Raw genomic sequence first — 17785 nt, 5'->3', positions numbered from 1 at the left:
TCACAGCTGGGGTTGTCAGCTAGCTAGGTCACAGCTGGGTTGTCAGCTAGCTAGGTCACAGCTGGGGTTGTCAGCTAGCTAGGTCACAGCTGGTGTTTTCCTAGCTAGGTCACAGCTGTGTTGTCAACTAGCTAGGTCACAGCTGGGGTTGCCAGCTAGCTAGGTCACAGCTGGGGTTGTCAGTTAGCTAGGTCACAGCTGGGGTTGCCAGCTAGCTAGGTCACAGCTGTGTTGCCATCTAGCTAGTCACAGCTGTGTTGCCATCTAGCGTGGCCTATTTCTGCTGTTGTTGCCACGGCCACCAAACAGGGGAGAATCCACTGCTAACTCTGCATGTTTAATGCACAGTCTGGCCTCTCCATAGCTCCTGTGTGTGTGTGTGTGTGTGTGTATCGAACAATACATCAACCCTCTTCAGGGGGGCATAATGGTGGCATCAGAGAAAGAAAGCGGGAGGGAGAGATGGAGTGAGGGAGAGCGGTGGTAAAAGGCATGAATATTGAACAGTAAATTAACACTCTTCAGGGTGTCATCTGCAGCTGCTCCAAATAGATTAAAATATAAAACAGACAACAAGCTTTCAGCCTCAACGACCTCCAAGAGAGATGAGCAAGGAGATATGTGTGTGTGTGTGAGAAAGTGTACGTATGGGGTGTGTGTGTGTGTGTGTGTGTGTGTGTGTGTGTGTGTGTGTGTGTGACTGTACGTATGGCTGGGTGTGTGTGAGAGTGTACTTATGGGTGTGTGTGTGTGTGTGTGTGTGTGTGTGTGTGTGTGTGTGTGTGCGTATGGCTGGGTGTGTGTGAGAGAGTACGTATGGGTGGGTGTGTGTGTGTGTGTACGTATGGGTGGGTGTGTGTGAGAGAGTGTTTGTGTTGTTTGTCGTCATAAACTGACCTTTTACCCACTCCCCCCTCTCCTACTCCCCCCTTTCTTCCCCTCCCCTACTCCCCCCTTCTTCCCCTTCCCCTAATCACCCCTCCCCTACTCCCCCCTTTCTCCTGCCCTCCCCCCATCTATTCTATCCTCTCCCACTCTCCCTCCTTCACCCTCTCAATTCAATTCAAGGGGCTTTACTGGTATGGGAAACATATGTTAACATTGCCAAAGCAAGTGAAGTAGATAATATACAAAGTTAAATAAACAATCTCCTCCCCCCCTTTCTACTGTCCTCCCCCCCTTTCTACTGTCCTCCCCGTCTCATACTCCCCCCCTTTCTACTGTCCTCCCCGCTCATACTCCCCCCTTTCTACTGTCCTCCCCCCCTTTCTACTGTCCTCCCCGTCTCATACTCCCCCCCTTTCTACTGTCCTCCCCCCCTTTCTACTGTCCTCCCCCCTCTCATACTCCCCCCCTTTCTACTGTCCTCCCCCCCTTTCTACTGTCCTCCCCGTCTCATACTCCCCCCCTTTCTACTGACCTCCCCCCTCTCATACTCCCCCCCCTTTCTACTGACCTCCCCCCTCTCATACTCCCCCCCCTTTCTACTGTCCTCCCCCCTCATACTCCCCCCAGGATGCAGAGAATGGAGAATAAAGGGAGAATAAAGGGAGAATAAAGGGAGATTAAAGGGAGCTTGCTAACTGCTGCTGGTCGAAACTGTTACGGTCGTATTATAACATCACACTTTACATACTGTCCGCTACCTTCCACCCGCTACCTTCCACCCGCTACCTTCCACCCGCTACCTTCCACCCGCTACCTTCCACCCGCTACCTTCCACCCGCTACCTTCCACCCGCTACCTTCCACCCGCTACCTTCCACCCGCTACCTTCCACACGCTACCTTCCACACGCTACCTTCCACCCGCTACCTTCCACACGCTACCTTCCACACGCTACCTTCCACACGCTACCTTCCACCCGCTACCTTCCACCCGCTACCTTCCACACGCTACCTTCCACCCGCTACCTTCCACACGCTACCTTCCACAGCATATACTGTATGAAAATGTATTTACTAGACTGTTAGAATGATGTCCAAATGACGGGTAATTGGCTCAGAACGGGATGGCTTGAGCCCTGGCTTTACAATGCTAAGCTACTAACAAAGGATGTGGGCAGAGGTCTTCCTTTTACACCTTTCTACTTCTTGTTCTCAGCTTCTCTCAGCTGAATGACTACCAGACTCAGGGGTTGGGCAGCCAAGGATGTCCTTGCCTCTTTCTGAAGACATCGTTCCTCGATTCTTTGCATCCCTCTCTCGTTGCCCCTTTTCTCAAAACCCCGGTGGAGAAGAAGGTCTGAGGGGAGGGACCTTGGATCATATCCTTCAGTAAGGTTGAGATAGGAGGTGAGGAGATAAGGAGATAGAGTCATGTCCTTCCTCTGGCCTCGAATGGAACAATACAAAACCCTGAGAAGCAGGGGCGGGGGGGGGGGGGGGGGGGGGGGGGGCTGAAGGAGACAAGGTGGGGGAGGAGGGCCACTTAATGGGTTGTGGCTTCTTGGCTGTTTCTCAATTATTCATAGCTGGGCCTAGTGCTCTGCTCTGCTCATCCACCCTGGGTGGTGTTCTGGATCACTGAGGGAGGAATGGAGAGAGCCCTCTCCTTCCCTAAACCACAGCCATGTAATTGATGGTAATGGTGTAGAGACCGGTGTAGAGAGGGGTACTGAGGGCCCAGCCCAGCCCACTACAGTACAGATAGGGACCTGCTGTAAGCCACAGGGTGTGTGTGTGTGTGTGTGTGTGTGTGTGTGTGTGTGTGTGTGTGTGTGTGTGTGTGTGTGTGTGTGTGTGTGTGTGTGTGTGTGTGTGTGTGTGTGTGTGTGTGTCTGAGTAAATGCCTGGGCAAACGCGTGCACGTTTTTAGTGGGTAAATATGGAGACACTCTGCCATAGTGAGGGGGAAGTACTACTGAAGGGTGGGGTCTGACGGGATCTGCTGTTGAGGCTGGTAAAAGGCTGCCACGAGGCCCTGGGGGGGTGTCGAATGCTACCTTCCTCCCTCCTAAAAATCATAAAATCGGGAGCGGTTTAGAGAGGAAGTATGACGGCAGACTGCCTGCCTCTGGAGGACCAAGCCGTTTAAGTCAGACTCGGTAAGGAGGCCGGCCACTCAGAAGTAGGAACGGAGCAGCGCCTGTGGTCCTGTGTGGTAAAGTTCAGTTGTGGGTTCAACTCCAACAGAGATCACAGTGGATAAAAACATCTGCTCTGTAGCGTATATCTCTCGCTCCCCCCCCCAAATAGCTTGTTATATTGTTGATACTTCTTTTTAGCCATCTTTATCTGATGTGGAGGCTGATCATTTCAGTGTAAAGAATGGAGGAAAACACCAACACCCTGTGTACTTCCTTTCCTGTTCAATACACATTTACATTAGGTTAAATCCTTTCCTGTTAAATACACATTAGGTTAAATCCTTTCCTGTTCAATACACATTTACATGAGGTTAAATCCTTTCCTGTTAAATACACATTAGGTTAATTCCTTTCCTGTTAAATACACATTTACATTAGGTTAAATCCTTTCCTGTTCAATACACATTAGGTTAAATCCTTTCCTGTTAAATACACATTAGGTTAAATCCTTTCCTGTTAAATACACATTAGGTTAAATCCTTTCCTGTTAAATACACATTTACATTAGGTTAAATCCTTTCCTGTTCAATACACATTAGGTTAAATCCTTTCCTGTTAAATACACATTTACATGAGGTTAAATCCTTTCCTGTTAAATACACATTAGGTTAAATCCTTTCCTGTTAAATACACATTTACATTAGGTTAAATCCTTTCCTGTTCAATACACATTAGGTTAAATCCTTTCCTGTTAAATACACATTAGGTTAATTCCTTTCCTGTTAAATACACATTAGGTTAAATCCTTTCCTGTTAAATACACATTTACATTAGGTTAAATCCTTTCCTGTTCAATACACATTAGGTTAAATCCTTTCCTGTTAAATACACATTAGGTTAATTCCTTTCCTGTTAAATACACATTTACATTAGGTTAAATCCTTTCCTGTTCAATACACATTAGGTTAAATCCTTTCCTGTTCAATACACATTAGGTTAAATCCTTTCCTGTTAAATACACATTAGGTTAAATCCTTTCCTGTTAAATACACATTAGGTGCGGAACACTCCAGAACACTCTCGTGCCCTTAGAGTTTTGTAAGGAGGCGGAACTCTTCACTTGTGCCCTCATGTAGCAGCTAACCCCTTCAGTGTTCCATGGGTGGAGATTGAAGGGTACTCCTGTATCTCCCATAGTGGAACAGCTAGATTAGGACCATGGCTCGCAACCTCTAGCCCAAGGACGGGAAACTTTGATGTGGGTGGGGGCCACAAAAAAAAATCTGAAATCATCATGAGGGGCCGCAGTGGCTCCCGGGTCTGCTACCCACATCCATACATACAGTCAGATGTATAGTGTTTTGGGGGCCCTGAGCCTTTCCTGTAATTCTTTTCATTTTGACATGTGGCGTAAAGAAAAATATGTGCAGTTTAACAGCAAATTTCCTGCAATTTTACACATTTTGCCATAGGGTGGAGAGAAATGTTTGCATATGATATCTGAGAGTGACTAACAAAAATCAGTCGTACCGACCCCGGTCAGTAATTCAACCATGATTACTACAAGTTTAGATAGCTGGCCGCTAGTCTAACTTACCTCAAAAAAGTTTTAGGTGACATGGGCTAATTGATTGACTGTCAGAAGAAGAGAAACTGCTGATGCACAACCAAAATGTCTAAATTGCACCTTGTGTATTTTACCTCTCAACCGTAAGTTGAGAGCCCGAGTTCCCAAAAGGGTGCTCCGTGGGTCACTAGTTGCCTATCCCCGCTCTAGAGCCTTGAGGGTCCACTCCTGTGTCTCCACAGTATGACAGCTAAACTGTACCGTGTTCCTGCACCATGGCTGGAGAGTATCGGTCTCCCATAGCATGGCAGCAGCTAGAAACCTGGCAACATGACATCTAGAACCGTGGGGTCTTTGTTCACAACACCAACCTGTTGACTGCCTCCATACTTATTACTGGCAGACTTTTAAAAAACGAGTCACCGGCTGCGTCTGAAAACACACCCTCTTCCCTACATTGCGCACTACTTATGACCAGAGCTTTGCTGGCCCTGGTCAAGAGCAGAGCACTAAATAGGGAATAGCTGCCATTTCAGACGCAGCCAATCCTCTGTAGCAACAATATTTTAAAGAAATATATATATTTTACACATTGGATAAAAGTAGATACTCAGTGCTAGAAAATAGTATATCATACAGTGCAGTTGAGGAACAATGGGAAAATAATTCTGCTTTGAACGTTGATAAACTTGTAACCCCACTTTTGGAAAAAAAAAATGGCCCGTGAGGTTGCAACGTTTTGCAGATAGAAATGGTGACGATCTGACATGGTTTCATGTTCGTACTTATACAGCATGCCTGTTCTCTCTAAAATATTCAGACCCCGCTTTAAACAAATTATAACTTCTAAGGCTTAAATGAAGCCTTCATTATCAATTTCTAAGATAATGTAGACAATCAGAAGTAAACAATCAGAAGTGGTCCCGTGTGGCTCAGTTGGTAGAGCATGGCGCTTGCAACGCCAGGGTTGTGGGTTCATTCCCCACGGGGGGACCAGGATGAATATGTATGAACTTTCCAATTTGTAAGTCGCTCTGGATAAGAGCGTCTGCTAAATGACTTAAATGTAATGTAAATGTAAACATCATACTATTCTCTGGATTTATAGGCTGCAGATATCTGGTTTCATCCAAAATTGCACCCTATTTCCTATGTAGTAAACTACTTTTGACCAGAACCCACTTAGGGCCCGAATCAAAAGCAGTGCACAACATTGTGAATAATGTGCCGTTTGGTAAGCAGGCCCAGTCTCTCTCTCTGCTGTTCCCATGACCTGAGACACACACCCCCCCCCCCTCCCCCGTAAGCATGGCACTGAGCCCAGCAACAGCTTTCAGGTCATTGAGCAAAGTGCAGCTCGTCCAAGAAACAGCCCCCCCTCCTCCTCCTCCTCCCCCACCATGAACCTTTGTTTTATAAACGACGCTAATGTGAAAGACTTGTACAGAACGGGCATAAACACAGCATACCCAGACAGGGGTTGTGTTCCAGAAGTATTTAGGGAATAGGGTGCCATTTGGGACAGGCAGTTGGCTGCCCTGCAGCATGTCATCTACCATAGTGCTTTATGCAATTGTGTTAAGAGGACATTCTATCTGTCCAGTGTAGAGTGGTGGTGGGGGGGGGGGGGGGTGTTATCTGTCCAGTGTAGAGTGGTGGTGGTGAGGGGGGGGTGTGTTATCTGTCCAGTGTAGAGTGGTGGTGGGGGGGGGGGGGTGTTATCTGTCCAGTGTAGAGTGGTGGTGGAGGGGGGGGTGTTATCTGTCCAGTGTAGAGTGGTGGTGGTGGGGGGGGGGGGGGTGTTATCTGTCCAATGTAGAGTGGTGGTGGTGGTGGTGGGGGGGGGGGGGGGGGGGGTGTTATCTGTCCAGTGTAGAGTGGTGGTGGTGGGGGGGGTGTTATCTGTCCAGTGTAGAGTGGTGGTGGTGTGGTGGGGGGGGGGGGGGGGGGGGGGGTGTTATCTGTCCAGTGTAGAGTGGTGGTGGTGAGGGGGGGGGTTATCTGTCCAGTGCAGAGTGGTGGTGGTGGTGGTGGGGGGGGGGGGGTGTTATCTGTCCAGTGTAGAGTGGTGGTGGTGGTGGTGGGGGGGGGGGGGTGTTATCTGTCCAGTGTAGAGTGGTGGTGGAGGGGATCAATACTTGAAAATAACGTAAAATCCTTCAGAGAACGACGGTCCGTTTACTTCGTCTCAAATGAACGATTCTGTTGAACTCCTCTGACAAAGATTTGTTAGATGGCTGCTTCCATGTCTGTTTTAAGGATCTCCTCTCTGATCCTTCACTTTCCCCTCCCCCCTCTCCCTCCATCCCCCCCCCTCCCTCCCTCCCTCCCTCCCCTCCCCTCCCCCTCTCTCCCTCTCTCTCCCTCCCCCTCTCTCTCTCTCCCTCCCTCCCCTCCCTCCCCTTCCCCTCTCTCTCTCTCCCTCCCTCCCTCCCTCCCCTCTCTCTCCCTCCCTCCCTCCCTCCCCTCTCTCTCCCTCCCTCCCTCCCTCCCCTCCCCTCTCTCTCTCTCCCTCCCCTCCCCTCCCCTCCCCTCTCTCCCTCCCCTGCCGTCTGCTTCTTTAACATAAGCTCTGTTCAGCACCAGGTTGCGTCCCAAAACAACACCCTATTCCCTATGAGCCCTGGCCAAAAGTAGTGCATTATATAGGGAATAGGGTGTACACTTGGGAGGCAGTCCCATGAGGGGAGCAAGAGGATAAACCATAAGGAGAAGAACGGAACAGAGAAAAGAGATTAAATATGTATTCAATAATGATATTTATCAAGATGAAAGACATTGGAGAGAAGAGGGAGGGGAGTGCTGTGTGTGTGTGTGTGTGTGTGTGTGTGTGTGTGTGTGTGTGTGTGTGTGTGTGAGAGAGAGGGGCAAGGAGATAGGGAGGGGGTTCCTCTAAGATGACATGTGCTCAGTGGACTTTGACCATAAGCTTTTTATTAAAAGAACCCATGAGCATTCTCATCTGTAGACAATAACAAAAGTGGAGCCAAATTTCTGCAGGGGACATGGAGGGGTGAGGAGGCTTATATGATTCTACGTGGCAGGAGGTGGAGTGTGTGTGTGGCAGGAGGTGGAGTGTGTGTGTGGCAGGAGGTGGAGTGTGTGTGTGGCAGGAGGTGGAGTGTGTGTGTGGCAGGAGGTGGAGTGTGTGTGTGGCAGGAGGTGGAGTGTGTGTGTGGCAGGAGGTGGAGTGTGTGTGAGGCAGGAGGTGGAGTGTGTGCAGGAGGTGGAGTGTGTGTGTGGCAGGAGGTGGAGTGTGTGTGTGCCAGGAGGTGGAGTGTGTGTGTGGCAGGAGGTGGAGTGTGTGTGTGCAGGAGGTGGAGTGTGTGTGTGCAGGAGGTGGAGTGTGTGTGTGCAGGAGGTGGAGTGTGTGTGTGGCAGGAGGTGGAGTGTGTGTGTGGCAGGAGGTGGAGTGTGTGTGTGGCAGGAGGTGGAGTGTGTGTGTGGCAGGAGGTGGAGTGTGTGTGTGCAGGAGGTGGAGTGTGTGTGTGCAGGAGGTGGAGTGTGTGTGTGCAGGAGGTGGAGTGTGTGTGTGCAGGAGGTGGAGTGTGTGTGTGCAGGAGGTGGAGTGTGTGTGTGCGTGCCCCACTGTGTTTCCTTGAAGACATCCAGAGGCTGACCTCCAGATTATAGAACCAAAACAACTCTGACGAGTCAGCGCCATTAGGAAACCTTACCATGGTCAGAGCGAGTACCAAACTGCACCCTATTCCCTTTATAGTGCACTACTTTAGACCCTATTCCCTTTATAGTGCACTACTTTAGACCCTATTCCCTTTATAGTGCACTACTTTAGACCCTATTCCCTTTATAGTGCACTACTTTAGACCAGGGCCCAACGGGAATAGGGTCTCATTTGGGATACAACCTGAGAAATGGGTTAAAACGTTTTTTTCTCTCACCCTTCTACTGTGTGCGGTTAACTAATGAGTGAGGTTTCTCACCTAGCTCTGCTCTAGAATGATTCATAACCAACAGAAGGACAGTAAATGTTTGGAGGCCTCGTGGAATTACAAGGCTGTTATTTAAAGACCTTGGGAGCCTGTAGAAACTAACCTGGAGTAAGAAATGTGTGTTGTTGACTATCAACAATAAAATAAAATTAAAGTTTACTACTGATCTACCTACTCAACAACTAGATTTTACAATCCTTCCTTCTCTCTGGGCCATCACCATTTCCTCCCTCGCTCTCTTTCTCCCCTCTGGGAAGAACAATAGTGAAGTGAAAGAGAGAGGGAGAGAGCAAGAGAGAGTTACATGGACCAGTGCTAACTTGTCTCACTGCACCAGGAAGGGAATGTAGTAGGTAGAGCCTGACCCATTCACCCCTCACACCTCGTCAGCCTGGTGATGAATAGTGCTTGCTTACCATAACATTGTGCTATGGGGTCTATCACACATGGCTCCCTATTCCCTTTGGAGCTCTGGTCAAAAGTAGTGCACTGTATAGGGAATAGGGTGCCAATTGGGATGGAGCCTATGATTCGACCACAGCATTGAGTCATTTGACTACGTAAGCAACATAGTGAAGGAGGAGACAGTGTCTCGTAAACAGGAAGCATCCCCGAGGATCGCCGTTTGTTTATTACTGCCATCAGAGACGACTGGATTGTATTACTTATCAGTGTCTTGTTGTGGCAGCAGCGCAGAACAGAGCAGACCGCTTCCAGAACCAGAAGCTAAGAACAGAGGCCTGTGTTCTAGAACCAGAACCATTTCGGTTCAGAACCAGATCCAAAATGGCGGCTGAGTTTCACTCAGAATGAGGAGTGGGAGAGCCACTGTGGCCCTGATAGCTCAGTGAGGTGATGCATGGAAGTTCCGCCTGGCTTCGTCCTCATTTGGAGCTCCTTGTCCTGGGTTTGTAAAATCCTTGGCTGCCCACACCTTGTCTCGCCACTAAATCAAGTCACGTTTTGTCATCTACTGGTATAAAGCCTTGTGTCACACTTCATAGACGACAAGGTCACTGACCCCTGATTTACAAGCTAGTTGGGTTTACAGTTTACTCACTTTATACACTGATAAAAACACACGGGGAGGGAGACCGGCATGCCTGAAGTTCAGTAACCCGCAGGCTCAGGGTACGTACACACACACACACCAACACCACTACTTACTTGGAGAGGGAGACACCTCCTGCTTTCCCTATGAGTTCCTCATGGTGAAGTACCGCCTCGTTCCAAGGAATGTCCAGGAATTTGAGCAGCGTCCTCATCCACTTCTCTGGATGGAGCACCAGCTGTTCGTAATGCACCGGCAGGCACTTGTCTGAGGCCTCCAGGCACTGAGTGTACATGGTCTCTATGGCCCTGTTCCACTTGGTCAGGCAGTCTCTGTAGCTGCCCAGGTCAAAGCCAGCGATCGTCACCTTACGCGAGATCATGGAATGGACCGAGGCGCGTCCGTCCCGGATCATTAGCAAGAATTTGGCGTGCGGGAAGATCTTAGCCAGGTAGGAGAGGGACTTCAGAGCGAAGGGGTCCTTGTTACAGAGGAAGTTGGCGGGCTCGCCGTGCTTTACGATGATCTCCAGGAGAAAGGCCTGCATGGCGGCGTCCAGGACCTCGTCCGTCACCCCGGCCTCGTCCAGACGCATCTTCTCCCTCCCCGACCGCGACCACATCTGTTTCATGGCCAGGATACGTGGAATAACCCTGGTCTCCTCTCCACACCGAACCTCAGGGTGAGCATCAAGCATGGCTCTCATCAACGTTGTCCCACTCCTGGGAACCCCTCCAATGAACACTAGGGGCATGTCCTTGTTGTAGACGAATGGAACGGAGAGGTTACGGCCCCCGGGACCAGAGCCCCGCAGGATGGCGGAGGAGCTCAAAGAGCCCCCCAGGAGGACCCCTCCCGGCCCCTGAAGGCCCCCCAGAAGCCCTTGGTCCCCAGGCTGGCTGCTGCGCTCCTCGATGCGGTGGTGACACTCCATGGCGTGACGACCCAAGTAGAAGACTGTGACTGAGCTGATGACCAGACAGGCCACCAGCAGGTTCTGCTTCAGCTTCATCATCATCACCATCACCATCTCAGGACCAGGGAGGGGGGAGGAGGGAGGGAGGGAGGGGGAGGACAGAGGTGTACCAAAGGAGGTAGTGGAAGAGGGGAGAAGGGAAGGTTAGGAGTAGCTGAGTGTCCCTCCTTTCAAGGTTGGCGGTGGGGGGCAGAGCGTGTTGTGTGTTCCCCGGTGGTCAGCGCTCGTGGCGTGCCCAGCTCCATCAGGCCTGGGGAAGGACAGAATAAAAAACACATTATTACATAATATAATAAAATAGTCTTGGTTGGAACAGTAGAACAGTAGAACATGGCAACTTCAGGCAGATCCTGATAGAGATCTTGACATTCTAGATCATTTGTACACTGCTGGTAGAAATCAAGTTGAGGCTTGAACCAACAAAAGGTTCAAATGGCTCACTTCATATATGGTCCTAAAAAAAGGCTCTGTTCAGAAAAGCAAAACACATCTTATTTTCAGCATTATACTGTACTGACCCATCTTGACAAAGAGAGCACAGTAAAACTATGAACTGAGCTGTACAAGTTATTTTGTATTGTTATTTTAGTTAAATACACACACGAAATTACCAAGGAATTCCTTATATCCAATGTAGGAATTACCCTCAACATAATTACAGATCCCCTCAGGAGAAATGTAGGCTACAGAAGAGACGCTCCACTTTCACCTCAGAAAGCAGTGATGAACACATTCTCTGTCTGACAAGGTTATGGATCTCACGCCAAAACCACTGTACAACTGTGGTGTAAGAGAAAGGCTAAGGCCGACATCATAAAGTTGTCAGAAAAACCATTGACACAGTCATGGCCCTCTGCTGACACAAGCCCATAGGAATGAATCCAGGCCACAGACTAGAGGTACAGAGAGAGGGAGAGAGAGACAGACACTGAGAGAAAGGGATAGACCGAGAGAGAGAGCGAACAGCTCCACTATTCAGCAGTCGGGCTAAGTCTTAAGCATTTAGGACTTCCCCAGTGACACATTTAGCAACAAAAAGACGCAATGATTATATTTATCCCTCAGAGGGAAATCTCTATTTTACAACCATCTTGTTCTATTATTCAACTGGTCTTTTTACTCGTTTCCCAGTGTTCAGTTTGTTTCTTGGGCTGAGAGAAACATTCCCGACCAGGAACGAGACGTCCAACCTCCGGCCTCTAATGTGTCCCTGAGCAGTTACACAGGCTCTGATTTACAGAGTAGGTGGTGTGACATCACGTTACTCTGGGTCATTGCCACAGAAACAGGACCCATGAGTCCCAACATGTGAAGATTATAGGAGCATATAAAATGTGGTGTCAAATGAAAGCTAAGAGTATATATTTTTGGGAAATAAGGCATAAATACGTTTCTCCCCCCCCCCATCCAAAACATTTTTAATAAACAAAGGCTTTGATTTCTGGTCACAGAAGCTAGGTTCCCATCCAATTGGCGACAGATTTTTAAAATGTGAATATTCCAAAGTCTGCATAAAGAAAATATTATGTGCATTGTCCTACCAGTGGTGTTACCACCAAACGGACTTGTTGCTGATAATAACTAGTGCGTGACGACAACGCACACCAAATGTTGTTTTTCATGTATCGTAAAACAAATAAATATGAATTTCAATGTGTTTCCATTGCATTTTCAACTTTACCGATAGTAGTCACAAAAAACTGTAGCGTAAAAAACAGAAAAATGTGCCAACTCTGGTCTTGGCCCCTGAGCTCTAACCAACAGCTCCCGGATACAGTACGGGTAGGCTAGTCTACAGGATGATGAATAAGAGCGAGAATATTTGTATTTGTCAAACATCGATCCTCATGTCACCAGAATACGACTCTCGATATTTATTTAAAGGAGCATCAAGCTCATCACCGTGCCCTTTCACCTCCCTGTGAAGATCGTAACTTATTTCATCTGTAGCCTAATAAACTGCATGGGTTCCCAAGTCATAGTAGGAGGACCACATAACATATCAACGAGTAAGGACATGTTGTTAGATCAATATTTGCACAATTACCTTTCATAATTACATTTTCCCGACACAAAAAGATCCCACCATGTCGAACGAACAAAATGATCTGTCGGCATTTATAAAAAATTTACCAGAAACTGCTTGTTTCCATCACAGTTGTTTCGGGGGAAAAAATAAACATGTACACGGTATGACTTTAATCGCATAAAAACTGTGGATGGAAACTTGGACACAGACAGAAAAGGGGTCTTAAACATCATCTACCAGAAAATCACTAATAGAAAAACTTGAACACACCAATGTTGAAGGCCCCTGCCATCTAATATCAACATTTATAATCCATTACTTGAACACACCAATGTTGAAGGCCCCTGCCATCTAATATCAACATTTATAATCCATTACTTGAACACACCAATGTTGAAGGCCCCTGCCATCTAATATCAACATTTATAATCCATTACTTGAACACACCAATGTTGAAGGCCCCTGCCATCTAATATCAACATTAATATTCCATTTCGCAGGAAATTTGCCTTCTGTAAAGTTTAAGAAATATTGCCTTGTGTCATGTCATTCCGATACCAAAAAACACAGATATATTCGAATTATTCTCCCTCGTGACGGAGGATTATGAATGTTCACAGAAGTAACAAGTTTAAGTAGACCTACCAAATAGAGTTTTATTTGGATAACAATTTGGTTTATGAATTATTGTGATTAAAATGTGTCACTCTTATAAAAAAGAAAAAAAGATCGGTAATAGAATGAGTCTTGTTACATGCATAATGAGATTGTGGATAGTCAGATTATAATAGTAAAAAATAAAATAAAATCCAACCCGGAAGCCAGCCGCACCAATGTGTCGGAGGAAACACCGTACACCTGGCGACCTGGTCAGCGTGCACTGTGCCCGGCCCACCACAGGAGTCGCTAGTGCGCGATGAGACAAGGATATCCCTGCCGGCCAAACCCTCCCTAACCCGGACGACGCTAGGCCAAATGGACCTCCCGGTCGCGGCCGGCTGCGACAGAGCCTGGGCTCGAACCAAGAGTCTCTGGTGGCACAGCCAGCCGGGAGATGGGCTTAGCATAGGCTAGCTCCAGGGTAATTGGTGCTTGCTTCGGGACAGGGGCGTTAGCCAGGAGAAGCCAATCGGATAGCAGCTAGCTGCGGAGATCCAGGTGAAGAGGTTAATAAGAGCTTGCAGTAGGAATCCGGTGATATGGAGCGCAGAGTGAAGAAAAAGCAGCCAACAAGTGCTCAGCATATGTGGGAACTCCTTCAAGACTGTTGGAAAAGCATTCCTCATGAAGCTGGTTGAGAGAATGCCAAGAGTGTGCAAAGCTGTCATCAAGGCAAAGGGTGGCTATTTGAAGAACCTCAAATATTTTTTGATTTGTTTCACACTTTTGGTTACAATATGATTCCATATGTGTTATTTCATAGTGTTGATGTCTTCACTAAATAAGGTGGTGTGTCCAAACTTTTGACTGGTGGTAGTAATATGTGTGTGTATATATATATATATATATATATATATATATATTACACACTGCTCAAAAAAATAAAGGGAACACTTAAACAACACAATGTAACTCCAAGTCAATCACACTTCTGTGAAATCAAACTGTCCACTTAGGAAGCAACACTGATTGACAATACATTTCACATGCTGTTGTGCAAATGGAATAGACAACAGGTGGAAATTATAGGCAATTAGCAAGACACCCCCAATAAAGGAGTGGTTCTGCAGGTGGTGACCACAGACCACTTCTCAGTTCCTATGCTTCCTGGCTGATGTTTTGGTCACTTTTGAATGCTGGCGGTGCTTTCACTCTAGTGCTAACATGAGACAGAGTCTACAACCCACACAAGTGGCTCAGGTAGTGCAGCTCATCCAGGATGGCACATCAATGCGAGCTGTGGCAAGAAGGTTTGCTGTGTCTGTCAACGTAGTGTCCAGAGCATGGAGGCGCTACCAGGAGACAGGCCAGTACATCAGGAGACGTGGAGGAGGCCGTAGGAGGGCAACAACCCAGCAGCAGGACCGCTACCTCCGGCTTTGTGCAAGGAGGACCAGGAGGAGCACTGCCAGAGCCCTGCAAAATGACCTCCAGCAGGCCACAAATGTGCATGTGTCTGCTCAAACGGTCAGAAACAGACTCCATGAGGGTGGTATGTGGGCCCGACGTCCACAGGTGGGGGTTGTGCTTACAGCCAAACACCGTGCAGGACGTTTCGCATTTGCCAGAGAACACCAAGATTGGCAAATTCGCCACTGGCGCCCTGTGCTCTTCACAGATGAAAGCAGGTTCACACTGAGCACATGTGACAGACGTGACAGTCTGGAGACGCTGTGGAGAATGTTCTGCTGCCTGCAACATCCTCCAGCATGACCGGTTTGGCGGTGGGTCAGTCATGGTGTGGGGTGGCATTTCTTTGGGGGGCCGCACAGCCCTCCATGGGCTCGCCAGAGGTAGCCTGACTGCCATTAGGTACCGAGATGAGATCCTCAGACCCCTTGTGAGACCATATGCTGGTGCGGTTGGCCCTGGGTTCCTCCTAATGCAAGACAATGCTAGACCTCATGTGGCTGGAGTGTGTCAGTAGTTCCTGCAAGAGGAAGGCATTGATGCTATGGACTGGCCCGCCCATTCCCCAGACCTGAATCCAATTGAGCACATCTGGGACATCATGTCTCGCTCCATCCACCAACGCCACGTTGCACCACAGACTGTCCAGGAGTTGGCGGATGCTTTAGTCCAGGTCTGGGAGGAGATCCCTCAGGAGACCATCCGCCACCTCATCAGGAGCATGCCCAGGCGTTGTAGGGAGGTCATACAGGCACGTGGAGGCCACACACACTACAGAGCCTCATTTTGACTTGTTTTAAGGACATTACATCAAAGTTGGATCAGCCTCTAGTGTGGTTTTCCACTTTAATTTTGAGTGTGACTCCAAATCCAGACCTCCATGGGTTGATAAATTTGATTTCCATTGATAATTTGTGTGATTTCGTTGTCAGCACATTCAACTATGTAAAGAAAAAAGTATTTAATAAGAATAGTTCATTCATTCAGATCTAGGATGTGTTATTTTAGTGTTCCCTTTATTTTTTTGAGCAGTATATATATATATATATATATATATGAGACATACGTTTTCTGTCTGGGGCCCCCTAGCAGCAGGGGGCCCAAAGCAACCGCTTATGTCGCTTATGCCTAGAGCCGGCCCTGCACACTCCCCTTCGCTTGTCTCTTATCTTCTGTGACATTTGACTGACGGCTTTGATGGGTCTTTCTTGGCAAAGCTCAGCAAGGCATCATTAATCTGCTCTGACGACTGACTGACGCTACTCTCAAACACCCACGCATGTTGACGCACAGTAAACACCAGTCACACCTTATAAAACAGTAATGGATACACAGTAACAGACACGCACTTTATCTGTGATGCAGATGTAACATAATTGAAAAGAGCGATCACACACACACACACACACACACACACACACACACACGATGCTGTCATCCTGCCCTTTCTCTCAAAGCAATTATTACAGGGGTTCAGGCGGGCCTTCGCACATCAGCAAAGCAATTATTACAGGCTCCCCATTAGAGACATGTGCTCTGCAGCATACATTAGATAGTGTGTGTGCGCGTGGCATCCCGACAGCTAGCAACAACTGATAAGATGACGGGAAATACAAAAGCAGAGGAAAGCACCGTCTCCTCAGACAGACTAGACGCTATGTTTGGCCTTGTGTTTAAGGCTATTGTCTTGCTGAAAAGGTGAATTCCTCTCCCAGTGTCTGGTGGAAAGCAGAATGAGACAGGCTTTCCCTCTAGGATTTTGTGTGTACTTAGCTCCATTACAATAACAACAAAAAATGTATCTTGAAAAACAATCCAGTCCTTAATGATTACCAGCATTAGGGATGGGATCCTTAAACGGTTTTTGGTTTTCTCCCCCCCACACAAAATTCACATCACAGTGCAGTAGATATCACAAAGCATATTATTTTCTGTGTTACAGCCAAACTAGACAATAGGCTGTGAAGGCCTGGGGAAAGTTGTCATTTAAATAAAACCAGTGAGGAAGAGGCATATTTTAGGCTACTTTGGTGAATTTGCGAGGCGTGCTTGCGAAATTCAGCTTAGGAGGTTTTCACGGGTCCAAAAAGTTCATTCAATCTTCCACTGATTAGATATCTCCTAACCTTTGCCACACACGGAGGCTCTATGACTGTAGCCTATTGCCTCTGATGTCTTATGATTGGCCAACACCAATAATAAACACACGCCACGCTCCCCTCTCGTGAAAAGCAAGCGCAGCAGCATAAATTATAAAATGTCTCCTGCTCGGATCTGTACGGGCCCTTCCGTACAAGTCAGTTAAATGTACACATAACCGTTCTCAGGTAGTCGGGTACAGGTGGATCCCTGAAGACCTCTAATTCAGATTACCAAGACATACGCCCACCTCGGTTCCTTCTGCCTGACCCCCACGTTCTTTCGGCCTGGGGCGTATTCATTACGCCGATTCTGTTGCAAAACGTTTCAAATCGTTTCGGGAAAGAAACAGGGAATTTGTCCAATAGAAACTGTTGTTTTACTTGCAAACTGTTTGGACTAATGATTACAACCCTGCTCTTACTCTTCGCTAACGATGCTAGTGTGTGTTCAGTCTTGGGCCTGTTGAGAGTAGAATATCCTAGCCTAATCATTGAGGATAGGCCTTGCTTTACTGAAGTTGAGAGACATTGCAAGCTAAGAAACTGCGAGATACAGCTTTTGACTGGCGAAAGATAAGCCTAGTGCAGGATTCTGTCAGCCCCTCCCCTCGCTAGCTCACTACGAAAAGATACAAGGGTTTCTGGGAAGTACAGCAACTACAAATCAGTCTGCTGCGTTCCTAAAAAAATACTGAATTTCAGGAGTCGATTCCTAGTCGAATCGAGTCTTAAAACTCAGAAATGGGAGTCGCCACATGGAGTCGACGTGCAAGGAGTTGAGAAAAAAAATATTTTATTAATTAACAGTTGGAAAAATGTCAGAGGAAGGCAAGCGACAACAGGGAAGTTCTGTATGGCAATACGTTGAGAAGTTAAATGAGAAGGAAATCCAAACTTTTGCAAGGTGGAATGGAGGAACAGTAATGGTAGTACAGGTGCAATAGTTAAACCATCTGAAAAGGGACGTACTG

The 17785-nt window shown here is 47.6% G+C and overlaps 1 protein-coding gene across 3 annotated transcripts in view; it reads right to left on the bottom strand.

The window, feature by feature from the left end:
- tpst1 (tyrosylprotein sulfotransferase 1) overlaps positions 1–17785 on the bottom strand; it is a 102865-nt gene that overhangs the window by 70896 nt on the left and 14184 nt on the right. For all 3 annotated transcript variants that reach the window (XM_038984621.1, XM_038984622.1, XM_038984623.1), the window contains exon 2: positions 9715–10824. In XM_038984621.1, coding sequence (XP_038840549.1) covers positions 9715–10628 — 914 coding nt within the window. In that variant the 5' untranslated portion in view covers positions 10629–10824. The remainder of the gene's footprint in view (positions 1–9714; positions 10825–17785) is intronic.

Source organism: Salvelinus namaycush, unplaced genomic scaffold (assembly GCF_016432855.1).
Source record: "Salvelinus namaycush isolate Seneca unplaced genomic scaffold, SaNama_1.0 Scaffold253, whole genome shotgun sequence".
NCBI lineage: Eukaryota > Metazoa > Chordata > Actinopteri > Salmoniformes > Salmonidae > Salvelinus > Salvelinus namaycush.
This window is presented reverse-complemented; position numbering and strand designations above follow the sequence as displayed.